Source organism: Rhinatrema bivittatum, chromosome 3 (genome assembly GCF_901001135.1).
Source record: "Rhinatrema bivittatum chromosome 3, aRhiBiv1.1, whole genome shotgun sequence".
Classification (NCBI taxonomy): domain Eukaryota; kingdom Metazoa; phylum Chordata; class Amphibia; order Gymnophiona; family Rhinatrematidae; genus Rhinatrema; species Rhinatrema bivittatum.
The window spans coordinates 593,288,440-593,306,597 of record NC_042617.1 but is presented as its reverse complement, the minus strand read 5'-3'; the positions used below and the strand labels follow the sequence as shown (position 1 = coordinate 593,306,597).

The 18,158-nt window shown below is 55.5% G+C and overlaps 1 protein-coding gene across 3 annotated transcripts in view; it reads right to left on the bottom strand.

The window, feature by feature from the left end:
• The window catches only part of ARID1B (AT-rich interaction domain 1B), a 1,291,555-nt gene that overhangs the window by 113,431 nt on the left and 1,159,966 nt on the right, over window positions 1-18,158 (bottom strand). For all 3 annotated transcript variants that reach the window (XM_029596714.1, XM_029596717.1, XM_029596715.1), the window contains 2 exons: window positions 11,318-11,521; window positions 9,440-9,644 (listed from right to left, as the gene is read on the bottom strand). In XM_029596714.1, coding sequence (XP_029452574.1) covers window positions 9,440-9,644; window positions 11,318-11,521 — 409 coding nt within the window. The remainder of the gene's footprint in view (window positions 1-9,439; window positions 9,645-11,317; window positions 11,522-18,158) is intronic.

Genomic DNA, 18,158 nt, shown 5'->3' with positions numbered 1-18,158 from the left:
TAGCAAGGCAAAAGTAATCCAAGTCCGGTCCGGGTCGAGGCAGGTAGCAAGGCAAGAGAATAAACGGAGAGGCAAACCAAGTCAGGCAGCGAGACAACAGAATCCGAGCAGAGCACCAGCACAAGATAGCCTGAGCTGAGGCGAAATTATGCTGAAGTCGAGGCTTTTAAATACTGAAGTTCTTCCCTCGCAATTTGCCGGACTTCCAGGAATGACGCGCTTAAAGGGGGCGGAGCCTCAGCCTGAAGCGTGTAGTGTGATGCCGCTGCCTGCCGGTGACTCCATGCGCTGGAAACGCCGAGATCCCGGGACCCTGCTGATCGTGATTGGTAACATGGAACCTACTCTGAGGAGAAAACGATGTTAAATGGAGTGTCACAAGGATCGGTATTGGGACCAGTTCTGTTCAATATCTTTGTGAATGACATTGCAGAAGGGATAGAATCTACATCAGAGTGGACACGCCGGAAGGCGTACAGAGCATGAAAAATGATTTAAGAAAACTGGAAGAGTGGTCGAAGACTTGGTAGCTAGGATTCAATGACCAGAAGTACAGTCATGCATCTGTGGTGCAGCAATCCAGAAGAGCTGTATGTGATGGGAGGTGAAAGACTGATGTGCATGGACCAAGAGAGGGATCTTGGGGTGATAGTGTCTAGAGATCTAAAGATGGCAAAGCAGTTTGATAAGGCAATAGCTAAAGCCAGAAGAATGCTGGGCTGCATAGAGAGAGGAATAACCAGTAAGAAAAAGGAGGTGATAATCTACTTGTACAGGTCCTTGGTGAGGCCTCACCTGGAGTATTGTGTTCAGTTCTGGAGACCATTTCTCAAAAAGGATAGACATAGGATGGAGGTGGTCCAGAAAAGGGAGACCAAAATGGTGGGGGATTCTCCATCAAAGGACTAATGAGGAGAGGTTGAAGGACCTAAATATGTATAACCTGGAGGAGAGGAGGTGCAGGGGAGATATGAATCAGACCATCAGATACTTGAAAGATTTGAATGATGATCAATAACAAACCTTCTCCGTATGAGAGAAATTAGTAGAACTAGGGGTCATGAAATGAAACTCCAGGGAGGACGACTCAGAACCAACACTAGAAAATATTTCTGCCTGGAATGCCCTTCTGGAGGAGGGAGTGAAGACAAAAACAGTCAAAGAATTCAAAGGGGCATGGGGTAAACACTGGGATCCCTAAAGGCTAGAGGATGGAATGAAGAAAAGAGTGCATGGGGTAACTTTCTGGTGCACCAGTTACTACCCTTAATGAGCCTTGATACTTTTGATGCAACTGGAACATTGCTCTCTGCTTTAATGGCAGGGGAAAAGGAAAGTTGGATTTAGAGAACAATCAATGAGGGCCTGGGGAACTGATAAGCATGGGGGTAACCTGCATGGAGTAGTAGTTACTACCCTTAACAGAAGGAAAGGGATTACTACCCTTAACCAATACGCCTTGTTGCTTTTGACACAACTATAACATCACTCTCCGCTTTGACAGTGGTGTAGGGTAGAGGGGTGGAGGAATTGGATTCAGACAACAATCAACACGGGCCCTGACTTTTACGGTCTGGGGTACTGATATGTAGAAATAAGGGAAAAAGCCCAGGACTGCTTCTAAGGCCAAGTCCATAAGCAAAACACATCAGCACTGCCAGATTTTTCGAGAAGGCTCCTCACCCAGTAAAAATGTTGCTAGCAGTACATTTTTTATGGGTTAGCATAAGGCTTGGGAATAACTGCATGGAGAGGCATTTGTTACCGTTAAGAGAAATATGGAGTAACCTGCAGGGAGTGGCAGATATTACCCTAAGAAGCTTGCTGGGCAGACTGCAAGGCCTTTTGGTCTTTTTCTGCCGTCATTACAATTTCTTTATTCTGAGTCTGATCCTATAAATATTTTACTTTGAGCAATCCATATGTGGAAGTAACAGTCTCCCTTCAAAGGGGAAACGTTCTCGTTGACATCGCATGTAAGACCGTGAAAGGAGGTCAGGCCAGGTTCTCCGCTCACAGGAGCCAGCTGATTGGGTAGTCTGTCCCCCAGGTCAGGCCAGGTTCTCCGCTCACAGGAGCCAGCTGATTGGTCAGTCTGTCCCCTAGGTCAGGCCAGGTTCTCCGCTCACAGGAGCCAGCTGATTGGACAGTCTGTCCCCCAGGTCAGGCCAGGTTCTCCGCTCACAGGAGCCAGCTGATTGGACAGTCTGTCCCCCAGGTCAGGCCAGGTTCTCCGCTCACAGGAGCCAGCTGATTGGGTAGTCTGTCCCCCAGGTCAGGCCAGGTTCTCCGCTCACAGGAGCCAGCTGATTGGTCAGTCTGTCCCCCAGGTCAGGCCAGGTTCTCCGCTCACAGGAGCCAGCTGATTGGTCAGTCTGTCCCCCAGGTCAGGCCAGGTTCTCCGCTCACAGGAGCCAGCTGATTGGACAGTCTGTCCCCCAGGTCAGGCCAGGTTCTCCGCTCACAGGAGCCAGCTGATTGGTCAGTCTGTCCCCCAGGTCAGGCCAGGTTCTCCGCTCACAGGAGCCAGCTGATTGGTCAGTCTGTCCCCCAGGTCAGGCCAGGTTCTCCGCTCACAGGAGCCAGCTGATTGGACAGTCTGTCCCCCAGGTCAGGCCAGGTTCTCCGCTCACAGGAGCCAGCTGATTGGACAGTCTGTCCCCCAGGTCAGGCCAGGTTCTCCGCTCACAGGAGCCAGCTGATTGGGTAGTCTGTCCCCCAGGTCAGGCCAGGTTCTCCGCTCACAGGAGCCAGCTGATTGGATAGTCTGTCCCCCAGGTCAGGCCAGGTTCTCCGCTCACAGGAGCCAGCTGATTGGGTAGTCTGTCCCCCAGGTCAGGCCAGGTTCTCCGCTCACAGGAGCCAGCTGATTGGACAGTCTGTCCCCCAGGTCAGGCCAGGTTCTCCGCTCACAGGAGCCAGCTGATTGGACAGTCTGTCCCCCAGGTCAGGCCAGGTTCTCCGCTCACAGGAGCCAGCTGATTGGGTAGTCTGTCCCCCAGGTCAGGCCAGGTTCTCCGCTCACAGGAGCCAGCTGATTGGTCAGTCTGTCCCCTAGGTCAGGCCAGGTTCTCCGCTCACAGGAGCCAGCTGATTGGACAGTCTGTCCCCCAGGTCAGGCCAGGTTCTCCGCTCACAGGAGCCAGCTGATTGGACAGTCTGTCCCCCAGGTCAGGCCAGGTTCTCCGCTCACAGGAGCCAGCTGATTGGGTAGTCTGTCCCCCAGGTCAGGCCAGGTTCTCCGCTCACAGGAGCCAGCTGATTGGTCAGTCTGTCCCCCAGGTCAGGCCAGGTTCTCCGCTCACAGGAGCCAGCTGATTGGTCAGTCTGTCCCCCAGGTCAGGCCAGGTTCTCCGCTCACAGGAGCCAGCTGATTGGACAGTCTGTCCCCCAGGTCAGGCCAGGTTCTCCGCTCACAGGAGCCAGCTGATTGGTCAGTCTGTCCCCCAGGTCAGGCCAGGTTCTCCGCTCACAGGAGCCAGCTGATTGGTCAGTCTGTCCCCCAGGTCAGGCCAGGTTCTCCGCTCACAGGAGCCAGCTGATTGGACAGTCTGTCCCCCAGGTCAGGCCAGGTTCTCCGCTCACAGGAGCCAGCTGATTGGACAGTCTGTCCCCCAGGTCAGGCCAGGTTCTCCGCTCACAGGAGCCAGCTGATTGGGTAGTCTGTCCCCCAGGTCAGGCCAGGTTCTCCGCTCACAGGAGCCAGCTGATTGGATAGTCTGTCCCCCAGGTCAGGCCAGGTTCTCCGCTCACAGGAGCCAGCTGATTGGGTAGTCTGTCCCCCAGGTCAGGCCAGGTTCTCCGCTCACAGGAGCCAGCTGATTGGACAGTCTGTCCCCCAGGTCAGGCCAGGTTCTCCGCTCACAGGAGCCAGCTGATTGGATAGTCTGTCCCCCAGGTCAGGCCAGGTTCTCCGCTCACAGGAGCCAGCTGATTGGACAGTCTGTCCCCCAGGTCAGGCCAGGTTCTCCGCTCACAGGAGCCAGCTGATTGGACAGTCTGTCCCCCAGGTCAGGCCAGGTTCTCCGCTCACAGGAGCCAGCTGATTGGACAGTCTGTCCCCCAGGTCAGGCCAGGTTCTCCGCTCACAGGAGCCAGCTGATTGGACAGTCTGTCCCCCAGGTCAGGCCAGGTTCTCCGCTCACAGGAGCCAGCTGATTGGACAGTCTGTCCCCCAGGTCAGGCCAGGTTCTCCGCTCACAGGAGCCAGCTGATTGGGTAGTCTGTCCCCCAGGTCAGGCCAGGTTCTCCGCTCACAGGAGCCAGCTGATTGGTCAGTCTGTCCCCCAGGTCAGGCCAGGTTCTCCGCTCACAGGAGCCAGCTGATTGGTCAGTCTGTCCCCCAGGTCAGGCCAGGTTCTCCGCTCACAGGAGCCAGCTGATTGGACAGTCTGTCCCCCAGGTCAGGCCAGGTTCTCCGCTCACAGGAGCCAGCTGATTGGTCAGTCTGTCCCCCAGGTCAGGCCAGGTTCTCCGCTCACAGGAGCCAGCTGATTGGTCAGTCTGTCCCCCAGGTCAGGCCAGGTTCTCCGCTCACAGGAGCCAGCTGATTGGACAGTCTGTCCCCCAGGTCAGGCCAGGTTCTCCGCTCACAGGAGCCAGCTGATTGGACAGTCTGTCCCCCAGGTCAGGCCAGGTTCTCCGCTCACAGGAGCCAGCTGATTGGGTAGTCTGTCCCCCAGGTCAGGCCAGGTTCTCCGCTCACAGGAGCCAGCTGATTGGATAGTCTGTCCCCCAGGTCAGGCCAGGTTCTCCGCTCACAGGAGCCAGCTGATTGGGTAGTCTGTCCCCCAGGTCAGGCCAGGTTCTCCGCTCACAGGAGCCAGCTGATTGGACAGTCTGTCCCCCAGGTCAGGCCAGGTTCTCCGCTCACAGGAGCCAGCTGATTGGATAGTCTGTCCCCCAGGTCAGGCCAGGTTCTCCGCTCACAGGAGCCAGCTGATTGGACAGTCTGTCCCCCAGGTCAGGCCAGGTTCTCCGCTCACAGGAGCCAGCTGATTGGACAGTCTGTCCCCCAGGTCAGGCCAGGTTCTCCGCTCACAGGAGCCAGCTGATTGGACAGTCTGTCCCCCAGGTCAGGCCAGGTTCTCCGCTCACAGGAGCCAGCTGATTGGACAGTCTGTCCCCCAGGTCAGGCCAGGTTCTCCGCTCACAGGAGCCAGCTGATTGGGTAGTCTGTCCCCCAGGTCAGGCCAGGTTCTCCGCTCACAGGAGCCAGCTGATTGGACAGTCTGTCCCCCAGGTCAGGCCAGGTTCTCCGCTCACAGGAGCCAGCTGATTGGTCAGTCTGTCCCCCAGGTCAGGCCAGGTTCTCCGCTCACAGGAGCCAGCTGATTGGATAGTCTGTCCCCCAGGTCAGGCCAGGTTCTCCGCTCACAGGAGCCAGCTGATTGGTCAGTCTGTCCCCCAGGTCAGGCCAGGTTCTCCGCTCACAGGAGCCAGCTGATTGGGTAGTCTGTCCCCCAGGTCAGGCCAGGTTCTCCGCTCACAGGAGCCAGCTGATTGGTCAGTCTGTCCCCCAGGTCAGGCCAGGTTCTCCGCTCACAGGAGCCAGCTGATTGGATAGTCTGTCCCCCAGGTCAGGCCAGGTTCTCCGCTCACAGGAGCCAGCTGATTGGACAGTCTGTCCCCCAGGTCAGGCCAGGTTCTCCGCTCACAGGAGCCAGCTGATTGGATAGTCTGTCCCCCAGGTCAGGCCAGGTTCTCCGCTCACAGGAGCCAGCTGATTGGGCAGTCTGTCCCCCAGGTCAGGCCAGGTTCTCCGCGCACAGGAGCCAGCTGATTGGTCAGTCTGTCCCCCAGGTCAGGCCAGGTTCTCCGCTCACAGGAGCCAGCTGATTGGATAGTCTGTCCCCCAGGTCAGGCCAGGTTCTCCGCTCACAGGAGCCAGCTGATTGGACAGTCTGTCCCCCAGGTCAGGCCAGGTTCTCCGCTCACAGGAGCCAGCTGATTGGGTAGTCTGTCCCCCAGGTCAGGCCAGGTTCTCCGCTCACAGGAGCCAGCTGATTGGTCAGTCTGTCCCCCAGGTCAGGCCAGGTTCTCCGCTCACAGGAGCCAGCTGATTGGATAGTCTGTCCCCCAGGTCAGGCCAGGTTCTCCGCTCACAGGAGCCAGCTGATTGGTCAGTCTGTCCCCCAGGTCAGGCCAGGTTCTCCGCTCACAGGAGCCAGCTGATTGGACAGTCTGTCCCCCAGGTCAGGCCAGGTTCTCCGCTCACAGGAGCCAGCTGATTGGACAGTCTGTCCCCCAGGTCAGGCCAGGTTCTCCGCTCACAGGAGCCAGCTGATTGGACAGTCTGTCCCCCAGGTCAGGCCAGGTTCTCCGCTCACAGGAGCCAGCTGATTGGTCAGTCTGTCCCCCAGGTCAGGCCAGGTTCTCCGCTCACAGGAGCCAGCTGATTGGACAGTCTGTCCCCCAGGTCAGGCCAGGTTCTCCGCTCACAGGAGCCAGCTGATTGGTCAGTCTGTCCCCCAGGTCAGGCCAGGTTCTCCGCTCACAGGAGCCAGCTGATTGGTCAGTCTGTCCCCCAGGTCAGGCCAGGTTCTCCGCTCACAGGAGCCAGCTGATTGGACAGTCTGTCCCCCAGGTCAGGCCAGGTTCTCCGCTCACAGGAGCCAGCTGATTGGACAGTCTGTCCCCCAGGTCAGGCCAGGTTCTCCGCTCACAGGAGCCAGCTGATTGGGCAGTCTGTCCCCCAGGTCAGGCCAGGTTCTCCGCTCACAGGAGCCAGCTGATTGGATAATCTGTCCCCCAGGTCAGGCCAGGTTCTCCGCTCACAGGAGCCAGCTGATTGGGTAGTCTGTCCCCCAGGTCAGGCCAGGTTCTCCGCTCACAGGAGCCAGCTGATTGGACAGTCTGTCCCCCAGGTCAGGCCAGGTTCTCCGCTCACAGGAGCCAGCTGATTGGATAGTCTGTCCCCCAGGTCAGGCCAGGTTCTCCGCTCACAGGAGCCAGCTGATTGGATAGTCTGTCCCCCAGGTCAGGCCAGGTTCTCCGCTCACAGGAGCCAGCTGATTGGACAGTCTGTCCCCCAGGTCAGGCCAGGTTCTCCGCTCACAGGAGCCAGCTGATTGGACAGTCTGTCCCCCAGGTCAGGCCAGGTTCTCCGCTCACAGGAGCCAGCTGATTGGACAGTCTGTCCCCCAGGTCAGGCCAGGTTCTCCGCTCACAGGAGCCAGCTGATTGGGTAGTCTGTCCCCCAGGTCAGGCCAGGTTCTCCGCTCACAGGAGCCAGCTGATTGGACAGTCTGTCCCCCAGGTCAGGCCAGGTTCTCCGCTCACAGGAGCCAGCTGATTGGTCAGTCTGTCCCCCAGGTCAGGCCAGGTTCTCCGCTCACAGGAGCCAGCTGATTGGATAGTCTGTCCCCCAGGTCAGGCCAGGTTCTCCGCTCACAGGAGCCAGCTGATTGGTCAGTCTGTCCCCCAGGTCAGGCCAGGTTCTCCGCTCACAGGAGCCAGCTGATTGGGCAGTCTGTCCCCCAGGTCAGGCCAGGTTCTCCGCTCACAGGAGCCAGCTGATTGGTCAGTCTGTCCCCCAGGTCAGGCCAGGTTCTCCGCTCACAGGAGCCAGCTGATTGGATAGTCTGTCCCCCAGGTCAGGCCAGGTTCTCCGCTCACAGGAGCCAGCTGATTGGATAGTCTGTCCCCCAGGTCAGGCCAGGTTCTCCGCTCACAGGAGCCAGCTGATTGGACAGTCTGTCCCCCAGGTCAGGCCAGGTTCTCCGCTCACAGGAGCCAGCTGATTGGTCAGTCTGTCCCCCAGGTCAGGCCAGGTTCTCCGCTCACAGGAGCCAGCTGATTGGATAGTCTGTCCCCCAGGTCAGGCCAGGTTCTCCGCTCACAGGAGCCAGCTGATTGGACAGTCTGTCCCCCAGGTCAGGCCAGGTTCTCCGCTCACAGGAGCCAGCTGATTGGGTAGTCTGTCCCCCAGGTCAGGCCAGGTTCTCCGCTCACAGGAGCCAGCTGATTGGTCAGTCTGTCCCCCAGGTCAGGCCAGGTTCTCCGCTCACAGGAGCCAGCTGATTGGATAGTCTGTCCCCCAGGTCAGGCCAGGTTCTCCGCTCACAGGAGCCAGCTGATTGGTCAGTCTGTCCCCCAGGTCAGGCCAGGTTCTCCGCTCACAGGAGCCAGCTGATTGGACAGTCTGTCCCCCAGGTCAGGCCAGGTTCTCCGCTCACAGGAGCCAGCTGATTGGACAGTCTGTCCCCCAGGTCAGGCCAGGTTCTCCGCTCACAGGAGCCAGCTGATTGGACAGTCTGTCCCCCAGGTCAGGCCAGGTTCTCCGCTCACAGGAGCCAGCTGATTGGATAGTCTGTCCCCCAGGTCAGGCCAGGTTCTCCGCTCACAGGAGCCAGCTGATTGGATAGTCTGTCCCCCAGGTCAGGCCAGGTTCTCCGCTCACAGGAGCCAGCTGATTGGATAGTCTGTCTCCCAGGTCAGGCCAGGTTCTCCGCTCACAGGAGCCAGCTGATTGGGTAGTCTGTCCCCCAGGTCAGGCCAGGTTCTCCGCTCACAGGAGCCAGCTGATTGGTCAGTCTGTCCCCCAGGTCAGGCCAGGTTCTCCGCTCACAGGAGCCAGCTGATTGGATAGTCTGTCCCCCAGGTCAGGCCAGGTTCTCCGCTCACAGGAGCCAGCTGATTGGATAGTCTGTCCCCCAGGTCAGGCCAGGTTCTCCGCTCACAGGAGCCAGCTGATTGGTCAGTCTGTCCCCCAGGTCAGGCCAGGTTCTCCGCTCACAGGAGCCAGCTGATTGGATAGTCTGTCCCCCAGGTCAGGCCAGGTTCTCCGCTCACAGGAGCCAGCTGATTGGTCAGTCTGTCCCCCAGGTCAGGCCAGGTTCTCCGCTCACAGGAGCCAGCTGATTGGGTAGTCTGTCCCCCAGGTCAGGCCAGGTTCTCCGCTCACAGGAGCCAGCTGATTGGTCAGTCTGTCCCCCAGGTCAGGCCAGGTTCTCCGCTCACAGGAGCCAGCTGATTGGATAGTCTGTCCCCCAGGTCAGGCCAGGTTCTCCGCTCACAGGAGCCAGCTGATTGGTCAGTCTGTCCCCCAGGTCAGGCCAGGTTCTCCGCTCACAGGAGCCAGCTGATTGGACAGTCTGTCCCCCAGGTCAGGCGGGTGCCATTAGGGGGAGGACTGTCACGCAGGAGCAAGGATACATTTTAAACAAAGGCACCCCCCTCTCTTTCCAAACGGATGTAAGTAAAATTGTAAGTGTGAGAGGAAAGCCCGCTAGCAGATAGACAGAGAACACCACAGGAACAGATTTCAGTTTTTATTTTCGGACCGTTTCTCCCTGACTGCTACTGGTCGCCCATGAAATATTTTGGGAAGGCTGGAGGCAGGATGAAGGGTTCAGTTTTGAGTTTATCCTTCATTCCCTCTACATATACAATTTTGATTTGTGCACAGAAAAGCGGGAAGCAAAGTTCCTCTCCTTACCAGGAGATGGCGGCTGGATCTTAGGCAGTTTCTTTGCATCTGTGGAGTTGAAGACTTCTGGAGGAGGATCCTCCCCTCGCTCGGTCTTGCACTCAAAGGCAAACAGGTACTGGATGTACTGCTTCTTCAGGGAGCTGGCTGCGCTGCTGGAGGTGCCGATGCACAGATTGCTGGCCATCTCCCGCCACTTCTTATTCTTATTAACCTAGAAATGGAAATTGGCAAGGTTTCTGGTCTGAGGAAGCAAACAGGAAAAAGCAGAAGCTCCCCCCATACCTCTTAACTAATGCTCATTACTCCCACTCAGTAATGCGCAGGCAGCATTTAGGGTTATAGAGCCATTAAAGAACTTGCTGATAGCAACAGAAAAAGCTTTGCCGTTGAGTGTCTTCTGGGTGCTGCATCCTTTAATGCCTTGTACTCATCCAAAGCATGTGCTGAACACAGTTAACAATTTATCTCTAGCAAATACATGCACACCCTCCTGTTCTAATTAAAACTCCAGCTCCTAAAAACTCATTTAAAAAGCAATAACAATAATAACAACAACTGTGTGTTATTCTGCAATTCACTGTAATTGTTTGAGGACTGATATAAAAGAAAATAAATTGCTTCCAAGTAAGCGACTGTTGCCAGATAATTAAATTCTGAAGTCCTGGTCCAGGTTTGCAAGCTTCTGGCACTTCGTGTGGTGGGAAGGATGGGAGCAGTTCAATCTGTCGCACTGTTAATTAACACCCATTTTTTTACACAAGTGCTGAATTGGTTTTCGTGCGTTAAAGTGTACGCGGTGCCCCTCCGCTCTGCGCTGGGTGTTACCTCAGCTGGGGAATGCAGAATGAGGGCACCACAAACATTTTGTGCAGTGCCACGGCCAGCAGCGAGCTTCCTGTTTGATATACCGGGATGTTACTGCGGCAGCAAGAGCAAAAAATCCTTCAGCAAACAATTCTACCAGCTATTTCTGCTTTTACAAACATATTTTATTCCATAGCTGCTTACAGCAGGTAATTCAGGCCATGCCGGAAAAACTATTAATTGTATAATGTAAAGTGAAAATGAGGTCTACACCCTGCTAATTTGCTTCCATTTCCACTGCACGCTCCTTTTCCAGTACAAAAAAATGCGCCAAACTACTCTGTGTGCAGAGAAATGCTACATGTGCCCAGGAAGACAATCTTTCCTGTAAATGACTGAAATCTGGAACTCATTTGGAGAAGGGACCTACGCTCGGATATACAATAAGTTGCAACCTGCTAAGAATCACATCTCCTTCAGGATCAGTGTAGCTGCTCTGCAGTTACAGAGAGCTGCTGCAGGCTAGGCCTACAACCGTTAATGCTCTGGAGAGGATCAGTAACAGGCAAGGGACGGCTGGAGGCAGGATGAAGGCTTCTGGGGAGCTGATCCCTGAGCACCTGCCGCCCACTACTTTCTCCTCTCCCGGCTCGCGGTGAGGGGACGTTGACTTGCACGCAGCCCTTGATCCAGAGGGGATCCCTGGAACTATGGGAGGACCCCCTGGGCTGGAAGCGACTGCTCCAACCTCCTCCAGACCGCACTGATCTTTGCTCCTCTCCTCAGCCTGCAGCCCATGGTGTCTCCTGCAGCTCTCGCTGGCTGTGCTGATCCCAGGGGCCCTTCTGCCCGACTATAACTTTCCAAGGCCACCCCCCCAAAAGAAACCCCCTGGAACTGTTCATCTGATTTCACTCAAAGTTGTGCAGTGCCTGCCTGGTGATGGGGAATGCATTGCCTTTTGTTTCAAAGCTTCAGTCTTTCTCTCTGTTTACTTTGCGTAATCTTGAGTTTGCGGTCAGTACAAAGAAGGAAAGGAAGCAGAATCCTGGCTGTTTCCCGAGTGGGTTTGCAGCTCACCTGTGCCAGGCCCCCAATCTCCTTCACACACAGGTAGAGCCTGAGCAGGTCCAGGGGTTTCTTGCCCACTGAAGGCAGATTGCTGATGGGCGTCCCTCTGTCCTCCATGAATGAGAGGTAGCGCTCCACCCACATCTTGCGCTCCGGCTCACTGCCCATCTCGTAGAGTTTTGTGATCTTTTCTGTACTGGAAAAGCTCGATTTCTGAAATCCAGGGGGGGAAAGGGTACGAGGAAACAGAAATGAACACAAATCATTTATTTTATACTCAGTCGTTCTCAGCTATATACAAATTACACTTCTTGCATTGCTCAAAACGAAATATGAAAGCTACTAGTTCTGGCAGTCAGCATAGTTAATATTTGTTTAAATTAAGGGCCCAAACTCGCCCTATTTATCAGCTGTGAATCCCAGCAGGCAGCTTACATCTTTAAAAGCAGAGTCACATAGAGAACATCTTTGCAAAAAGTACAGTGAGGTGGATGTGCAAAGCGTTCACTGGACGACGTGCAGCATTCAAAACGTCCCCTGCTAAAGCTCAGCCAAAATGTAGCCAGATAAAGAGGCTTTGTGAGGGGACCTGATAGTCACCGCTAGCCAGAAAAAGTTACTCTCCTAACTGAACATAAATATATTTGTAGAGGGCTGAGCCCCAATGCCTCCCAGCAGCCGTAAAAAATACAAATAAACTGTGATTCACATCCCTCCACCCCTCATACCGGTGCATGAAAGAGGCTCGGACAGCTCCAGGTGCCCTGCATCCATTTATTTACCACATCCCTCCACCCCTCATACCGGTGCATGAAAGAGGCTCGGACAGCTCCAGGTGCCCTGCATCCATTTATTTACCACATCCCTCCACCCCTCATACCGGTGCATGAAAGAGGCTCGGACAGCTCCAGGTGCCCTGCATCCATTTATTTACCACATCCCTCCACCCCTCATACCGGTGCATGAAAGAGGCTCGGACAGCTCCAGGTGCCCTGCATCCATTTATTTACCACATCCCTCCACCCTTCATACCGGTGCATGAAAGAGGCTCGGACAGCTCCAGGTGCCCTGCATCCATTTATTTACCACATCCCTCCACCCCTCATACCGGTGCATGAAAGAGGCTCGGACAGCTCCAGGTGCCCTGCATCCATTCATTTACCACATGCCTCCACCCCTCATACCGGTGAATGAAAGAGGCTCGGACAGCTCCAGGTGCCCTGCATCCATTTATTTACCACATCCCTCCACCCCTCATACCGGTGCATGAAAGAGGCTCGGACAGCTCCAGGTGCCCTGCATCCATTCATTTACCACATCCCTCCACCCCTCATACCGGCCCATGAAAGAGGCTCGGACAGCTCCAGGTGCCCTGCATCCATTTATTTACCACATCCCTCCACCCCTCATACCGGTGCATGAAAGAGGCTCGGACAGCTCCAGGTGCCCTGCATCCATTTATTTACCACATCCCTCCACCCCTCATACCGGTGCATGAAAGAGGCTCGGACAGCTCCAGGTGCCCTGCATCCATTTATTTACCACATCCCTCCACCCCTCATACCGGTGCATGAAAGAGGCTCGGACAGCTCCAGGTACCCTGCATCCATTTATTTACCACATCCCTCCACCCTTCATACCGGTGCATGAAAGAGGCTCGGACAGCTCCAGGTGCCCTGCATCCATTCATTTACCACATCCCTCCACCCCTCATACCGGTGCATGAAAGAGGCTCGGACAGCTCCAGGTGCCCTGCATCCATTTATTTACCACATCCCTCCACCCTTCATACCGGTGCATGAAAGAGGCTCGGACAGCTCCAGGTGCCCTGCATCCATTTATTTACCACATCCCTCCACCCCTCATACCGGTGCATGAAAGAGGCTCGGACAGCTCCAGGTGCCCTGCATCCATTTATTTACCACATCCCTCCACCCCTCATACCGGTGCATGAAAGAGGCTCGGACAGCTCCAGGTACCCTGCATCCATTTATTTACCACATCCCTCCACCCCTCATACCGGTGCATGAAAGAGGCTCGGACAGCTCCAGGTACCCTGCATCCATTTATTTACCACATCCCTCCACCCCTCATACCGACCCATGAAAGAGGCTCGGACAGCTCCAGGTGCCCTGCATCCATTTATTTACCACATCCCTCCACCCCTCATACCGGTGCATGAAAGAGGCTCGGACAGCTCCAGGTGCCCTGCATCCATTTATTTACCACATCCCTCCACCCCTCATACCGGTGCATGAAAGAGGCTCGGACAGCTCCAGGTGCCCTGCATCCATTTATTTACCACATCCCTCCACCCCTCATACCGGTGCATGAAAGAGGCTCGGACAGCTCCAGGTGCCCTGCATCCATTTATTTACCACATCCCTCCACCCCTCATACCGGTGCATGAAAGAGGCTCGGACAGCTCCAGGTGCCCTGCATCCATTTATTTACCACATCCCTCCACCCCTCATACCGGTGCATGAAAGAGGCTCGGACAGCTCCAGGTGCCCTGCATCCATTTATTTACCACATCCCTCCACCCCTCATACCGGTGCATGAAAGAGGCTCGGACAGCTCCAGGTGCCCTGCATCCATTTATTTACCACATCCCTCCACCCCTCATACCGGTGCATGAAAGAGGCTCGGACAGCTCCAGGTGCCCTGCATCCATTTATTTACCACATCCCTCCACCCCTCATACCGACCCATGAAAGAGGCTCGGACAGCTCCAGGTGCCCTGCATCCATTTATTTACCACATCCCTCCACCCCTCATACCGGTGCATGAAAGAGGCTCGGACAGCTCCAGGTGCCCTGCATCCATTTATTTACCACATCCCTCCACCCCTGATACCGGTGCATGAAAGAGGCTCGGACAGCTCCAGGTGCCCTGCATCCATTTATTTACCACATCCCTCCACCCCTCATACCGGTGCATGAAAGAGGCTCGGACAGCTCCAGGTGCCCTGCATCCATTTATTTACCACATCCCTCCACCCCTCATACAGAGGCTCGGACAGCTCCAGGTACCCTGCATCCATTTATTTACCACATCCCTCCACCCCTCATACCGGTGCATGAAAGAGGCTCGGACAGCTCCAGGTGCCCTGCATCCATTTATTTACCACATCCCTCCACCCCTCATACCAACCCATGAAAGAGGCTCGGACAGCTCCAGGTGCCCTGCATCCATTTATTTACCACATCCCTCCACCCTTCATACCGGTGCATGAAAGAGGCTCGGACAGCTACTGGTGCCCTGCATCCATTTATTTACCACATCCCTCCACCCCTCATACCGGTGCATGAAAGAGGCTCGGACAGCTACAGGTCCCCTGCATCCATTTATTTACCACATCCCTCCATCCTTCATACCGGCCCATGAAAGAGGCTCGGACAGCTCCAGGTGCCCTGCATCCATTTATTTACCACATCCCTCCACCCTTCATACCGGTGCATGAAAGAGGCTCGGACAGCTCCAGGTGCCCTGCATCCATTTATTTACCACATCCCTCCACCCTTCATACTGGTGCATGAAAGAGGCTCGGACAGCTCCAGGTACCCTGCATCCATTTATTTACCACATCCCTCCACCCCTCATACCGGTGCAGGAAAGAGGCTCGGACAGCTCCAGGTGCCCTGCATCCATTTATTTACCACATCCCTCCACCCTTCATACCGGTGCATGAAAGAGGCTCGGACAGCTCCAGGTGCCCTGCATCCATTCATTTACCACATCCCTCCACCCTTCATACCGGTGCATGAAAGAGGCTCGGACAGCTCCAGGTACCCTGCATCCATTTATTCACCACATCCCTCCACCCTTCATACCGGTGCATGAAAGAGGCTCGGACAGCTCCAGGTGCCCTGCATCCATTTATTTACCACATCCCTCCACCCCTCATACCGGTGCATGAAAGAGGCTCGGACAGCTCCAGGTACCCTGCATCCATTTATTTACCACATCCCTCCACCCCTCATACCGGTGCATGAAAGAGGCTCGGACAGCTACAGGTGCCCTGCATCCATTTATTTACCACATCCCTCCACCCCTCATACCGGTGCATGAAAGAGGCTCGGACAGCTCCAGGTGCCCTGCATCCATTTATTTACCACATCCCTCCACCCCTCATACCGGTGCATGAAAGAGGCTCGGACAGCTCCAGGTGCCCTGCATCCATTTATTTACCACATCCCTCCACCCCTCATACCGGTGCATGAAAGAGGCTCGGACAGCTCCAGGTGCCCTGCATCCATTTATTTACCACATCCCTCCACCCTTCATACCGGTGCATGAAAGAGGCTCGGACAGCTCCAGGTGCCCTGCATCCATTTATTTACCACATCCCTCCACCCCTCATACCGGTGCATGAAAGAGGCTCGGACAGCTCCAGGTGCCCTGCATCCATTTATTTACCACATCCCTCCACCCCTCATACTGGTGCATGAAAGAGGCTCGGACAGCTCCAGGTGCCCTGCATCCATTTATTTACCACATCCCTCCACCCCTCATACCGGTGCATGAAAGAGGCTCGGACAGCTCCAGGTGCCCTGCATCCATTTATTTACCACATCCCTCCACCCCTCATACCGACCCATGAAAGAGGCTCGGACAGCTCCAGGTGCCCTGCATCCATTTATTTACCACATCCCTCCACCCCTCATACCGGTGCATGAAAGAGGCTCGGACAGCTCCAGGTGCCCTGCATCCATTTATTTACCACATCCCTCCACCCCTGATACCGGTGCATGAAAGAGGCTCGGACAGCTCCAGGTGCCCTGCATCCATTTATTTACCACATCCCTCCACCCCTCATACCGGTGCATGAAAGAGGCTCGGACAGCTCCAGGTGCCCTGCATCCATTTATTTACCACATCCCTCCACCCCTCATACAGAGGCTCGGACAGCTCCAGGTACCCTGCATCCATTTATTTACCACATCCCTCCACCCCTCATACCGGTGCATGAAAGAGGCTCGGACAGCTCCAGGTGCCCTGCATCCATTTATTTACCACATCACTCCACCCCTCATACCGACCCATGAAAGAGGCTCGGACAGCTCCAGGTGCCCTGCATCCATTTATTTACCACATCCCTCCACCCCTCATACCGGTGCATGAAAGAGGCTCGGACAGCTACAGGTCCCCTGCATCCATTTATTTACCACATCCCTCCATCCTTCATACCGGCCCATGAAAGAGGCTCGGACAGCTCCAGGTGCCCTGCATCCATTTATTTACCACATCCCTCCACCCTTCATACCGGTGCATGAAAGAGGCTCGGACAGCTCCAGGTGCCCTGCATCCATTTATTTACCACATCCCTCCACCCTTCATACCGGTGCATGAAAGAGGCTCGGACAGCTCCAGGTACCCTGCATCCATTTATTTACCACATCCCTCCACCCCTCATACCGGTGCAGGAAAGAGGCTTGGACAGCTCCAGGTGCCCTGCATCCATTTATTTACCACATCCCTCCACCCTTCATACCGGTGCATGAAAGAGGCTCGGACAGCTCCAGGTGCCCTGCATCCATTCATTTACCACATCCCTCCACCCTTCATACCGGTGCATGAAAGAGGCTCGGACAGCTCCAGGTACCCTGCATCCATTTATTCACCACATCCCTCCACCCTTCATACCGGTGCATGAAAGAGGCTCGGACAGCTCCAGGTGCCCTGCATCCATTTATTTACCACATCCCTCCACCCCTCATACCGGTGCATGAAAGAGGCTCGGACAGCTCCAGGTACCCTGCATCCATTTATTTACCACATCCCTCCACCCCTCATACCGGTGCATGAAAGAGGCTCGGACAGCTACAGGTGCCCTGCATCCATTTATTTACCACATCCCTCCACCCTTCATACAGGTGCATGAAAGAGGCTCGGACAGCTCCAGGTGCCCTGCATCCATTTATTTACCACATCCCTCCACCCCTCATACCGGTGCATGAAAGAGGCTCGGACAGCTACAGGTGCCCTGCATCCATTTATTTACCACATCCCTCCACCCCTCATACCGGTGCATGAAAGAGGCTCGGACAGCTCCAGGTGCCCTGCATCCATTTATTTACCACATCCCTCCACCCCTCATACCGGTGCATGAAAGAGGCTCGGACAGCTCCAGGTGCCCTGCATCCATTTATTTACCTTACTCCGGGGGGAAGCAGCCAGGGAAATAAATGGATAATAAGTGCCGGTAGCTGTCAGAAATACAGGGACTCGGTATTCAGCCCTGCTCGGCTTCACAGGCGGGGATTCGGCTAACAATTTGTTTTATTATGGGGGGGGGGGGTGTGGGGGGAGGAGAATCGGGCACCTGCCTCACCATGGGGTAATTTTAAAACCCTGGCACATGTAAATCCCGGGGGTTACGCGCGTGGCCGGGCCTTGTGTGCGCCAGGCAGATATTTTAAAACGGGCCCGGCCATGCGTGTAAGCGCCGGGGCTTTAAAAGGGGGCGGGGATACCGGTGCCGGCACGCGCAACTTGCTCCTGCTCCTATGCAGGAGGAAAAGGTAAAACCAAAAAATTGGGGTACTTAGGATAGGGTTAGGGGAAGGGGAAGGAGAAGGGCGGTTGGGAAGTTCCCTCCCAGTCCGTTCCTTAATTGGAGAGGACTGGGAGGGAACTGGGGAAGGCCCCGATGCGTTGCTGCGTGATTTTGCAAAATTAGCCCCCTCCCCCCCCCCCGAGCGCCGACCCGGCGCTCGTGGGGGGGGGGGAGGGGGCTAATTTTGCACGTACATGGAAACACGTGCGTACCTTTTGAGAATCTACCCCCATATTTTTTTTATCTTGAGGGCATTGGGTGCTCAGCCTGCTACATTTTTGGTTTTCCACA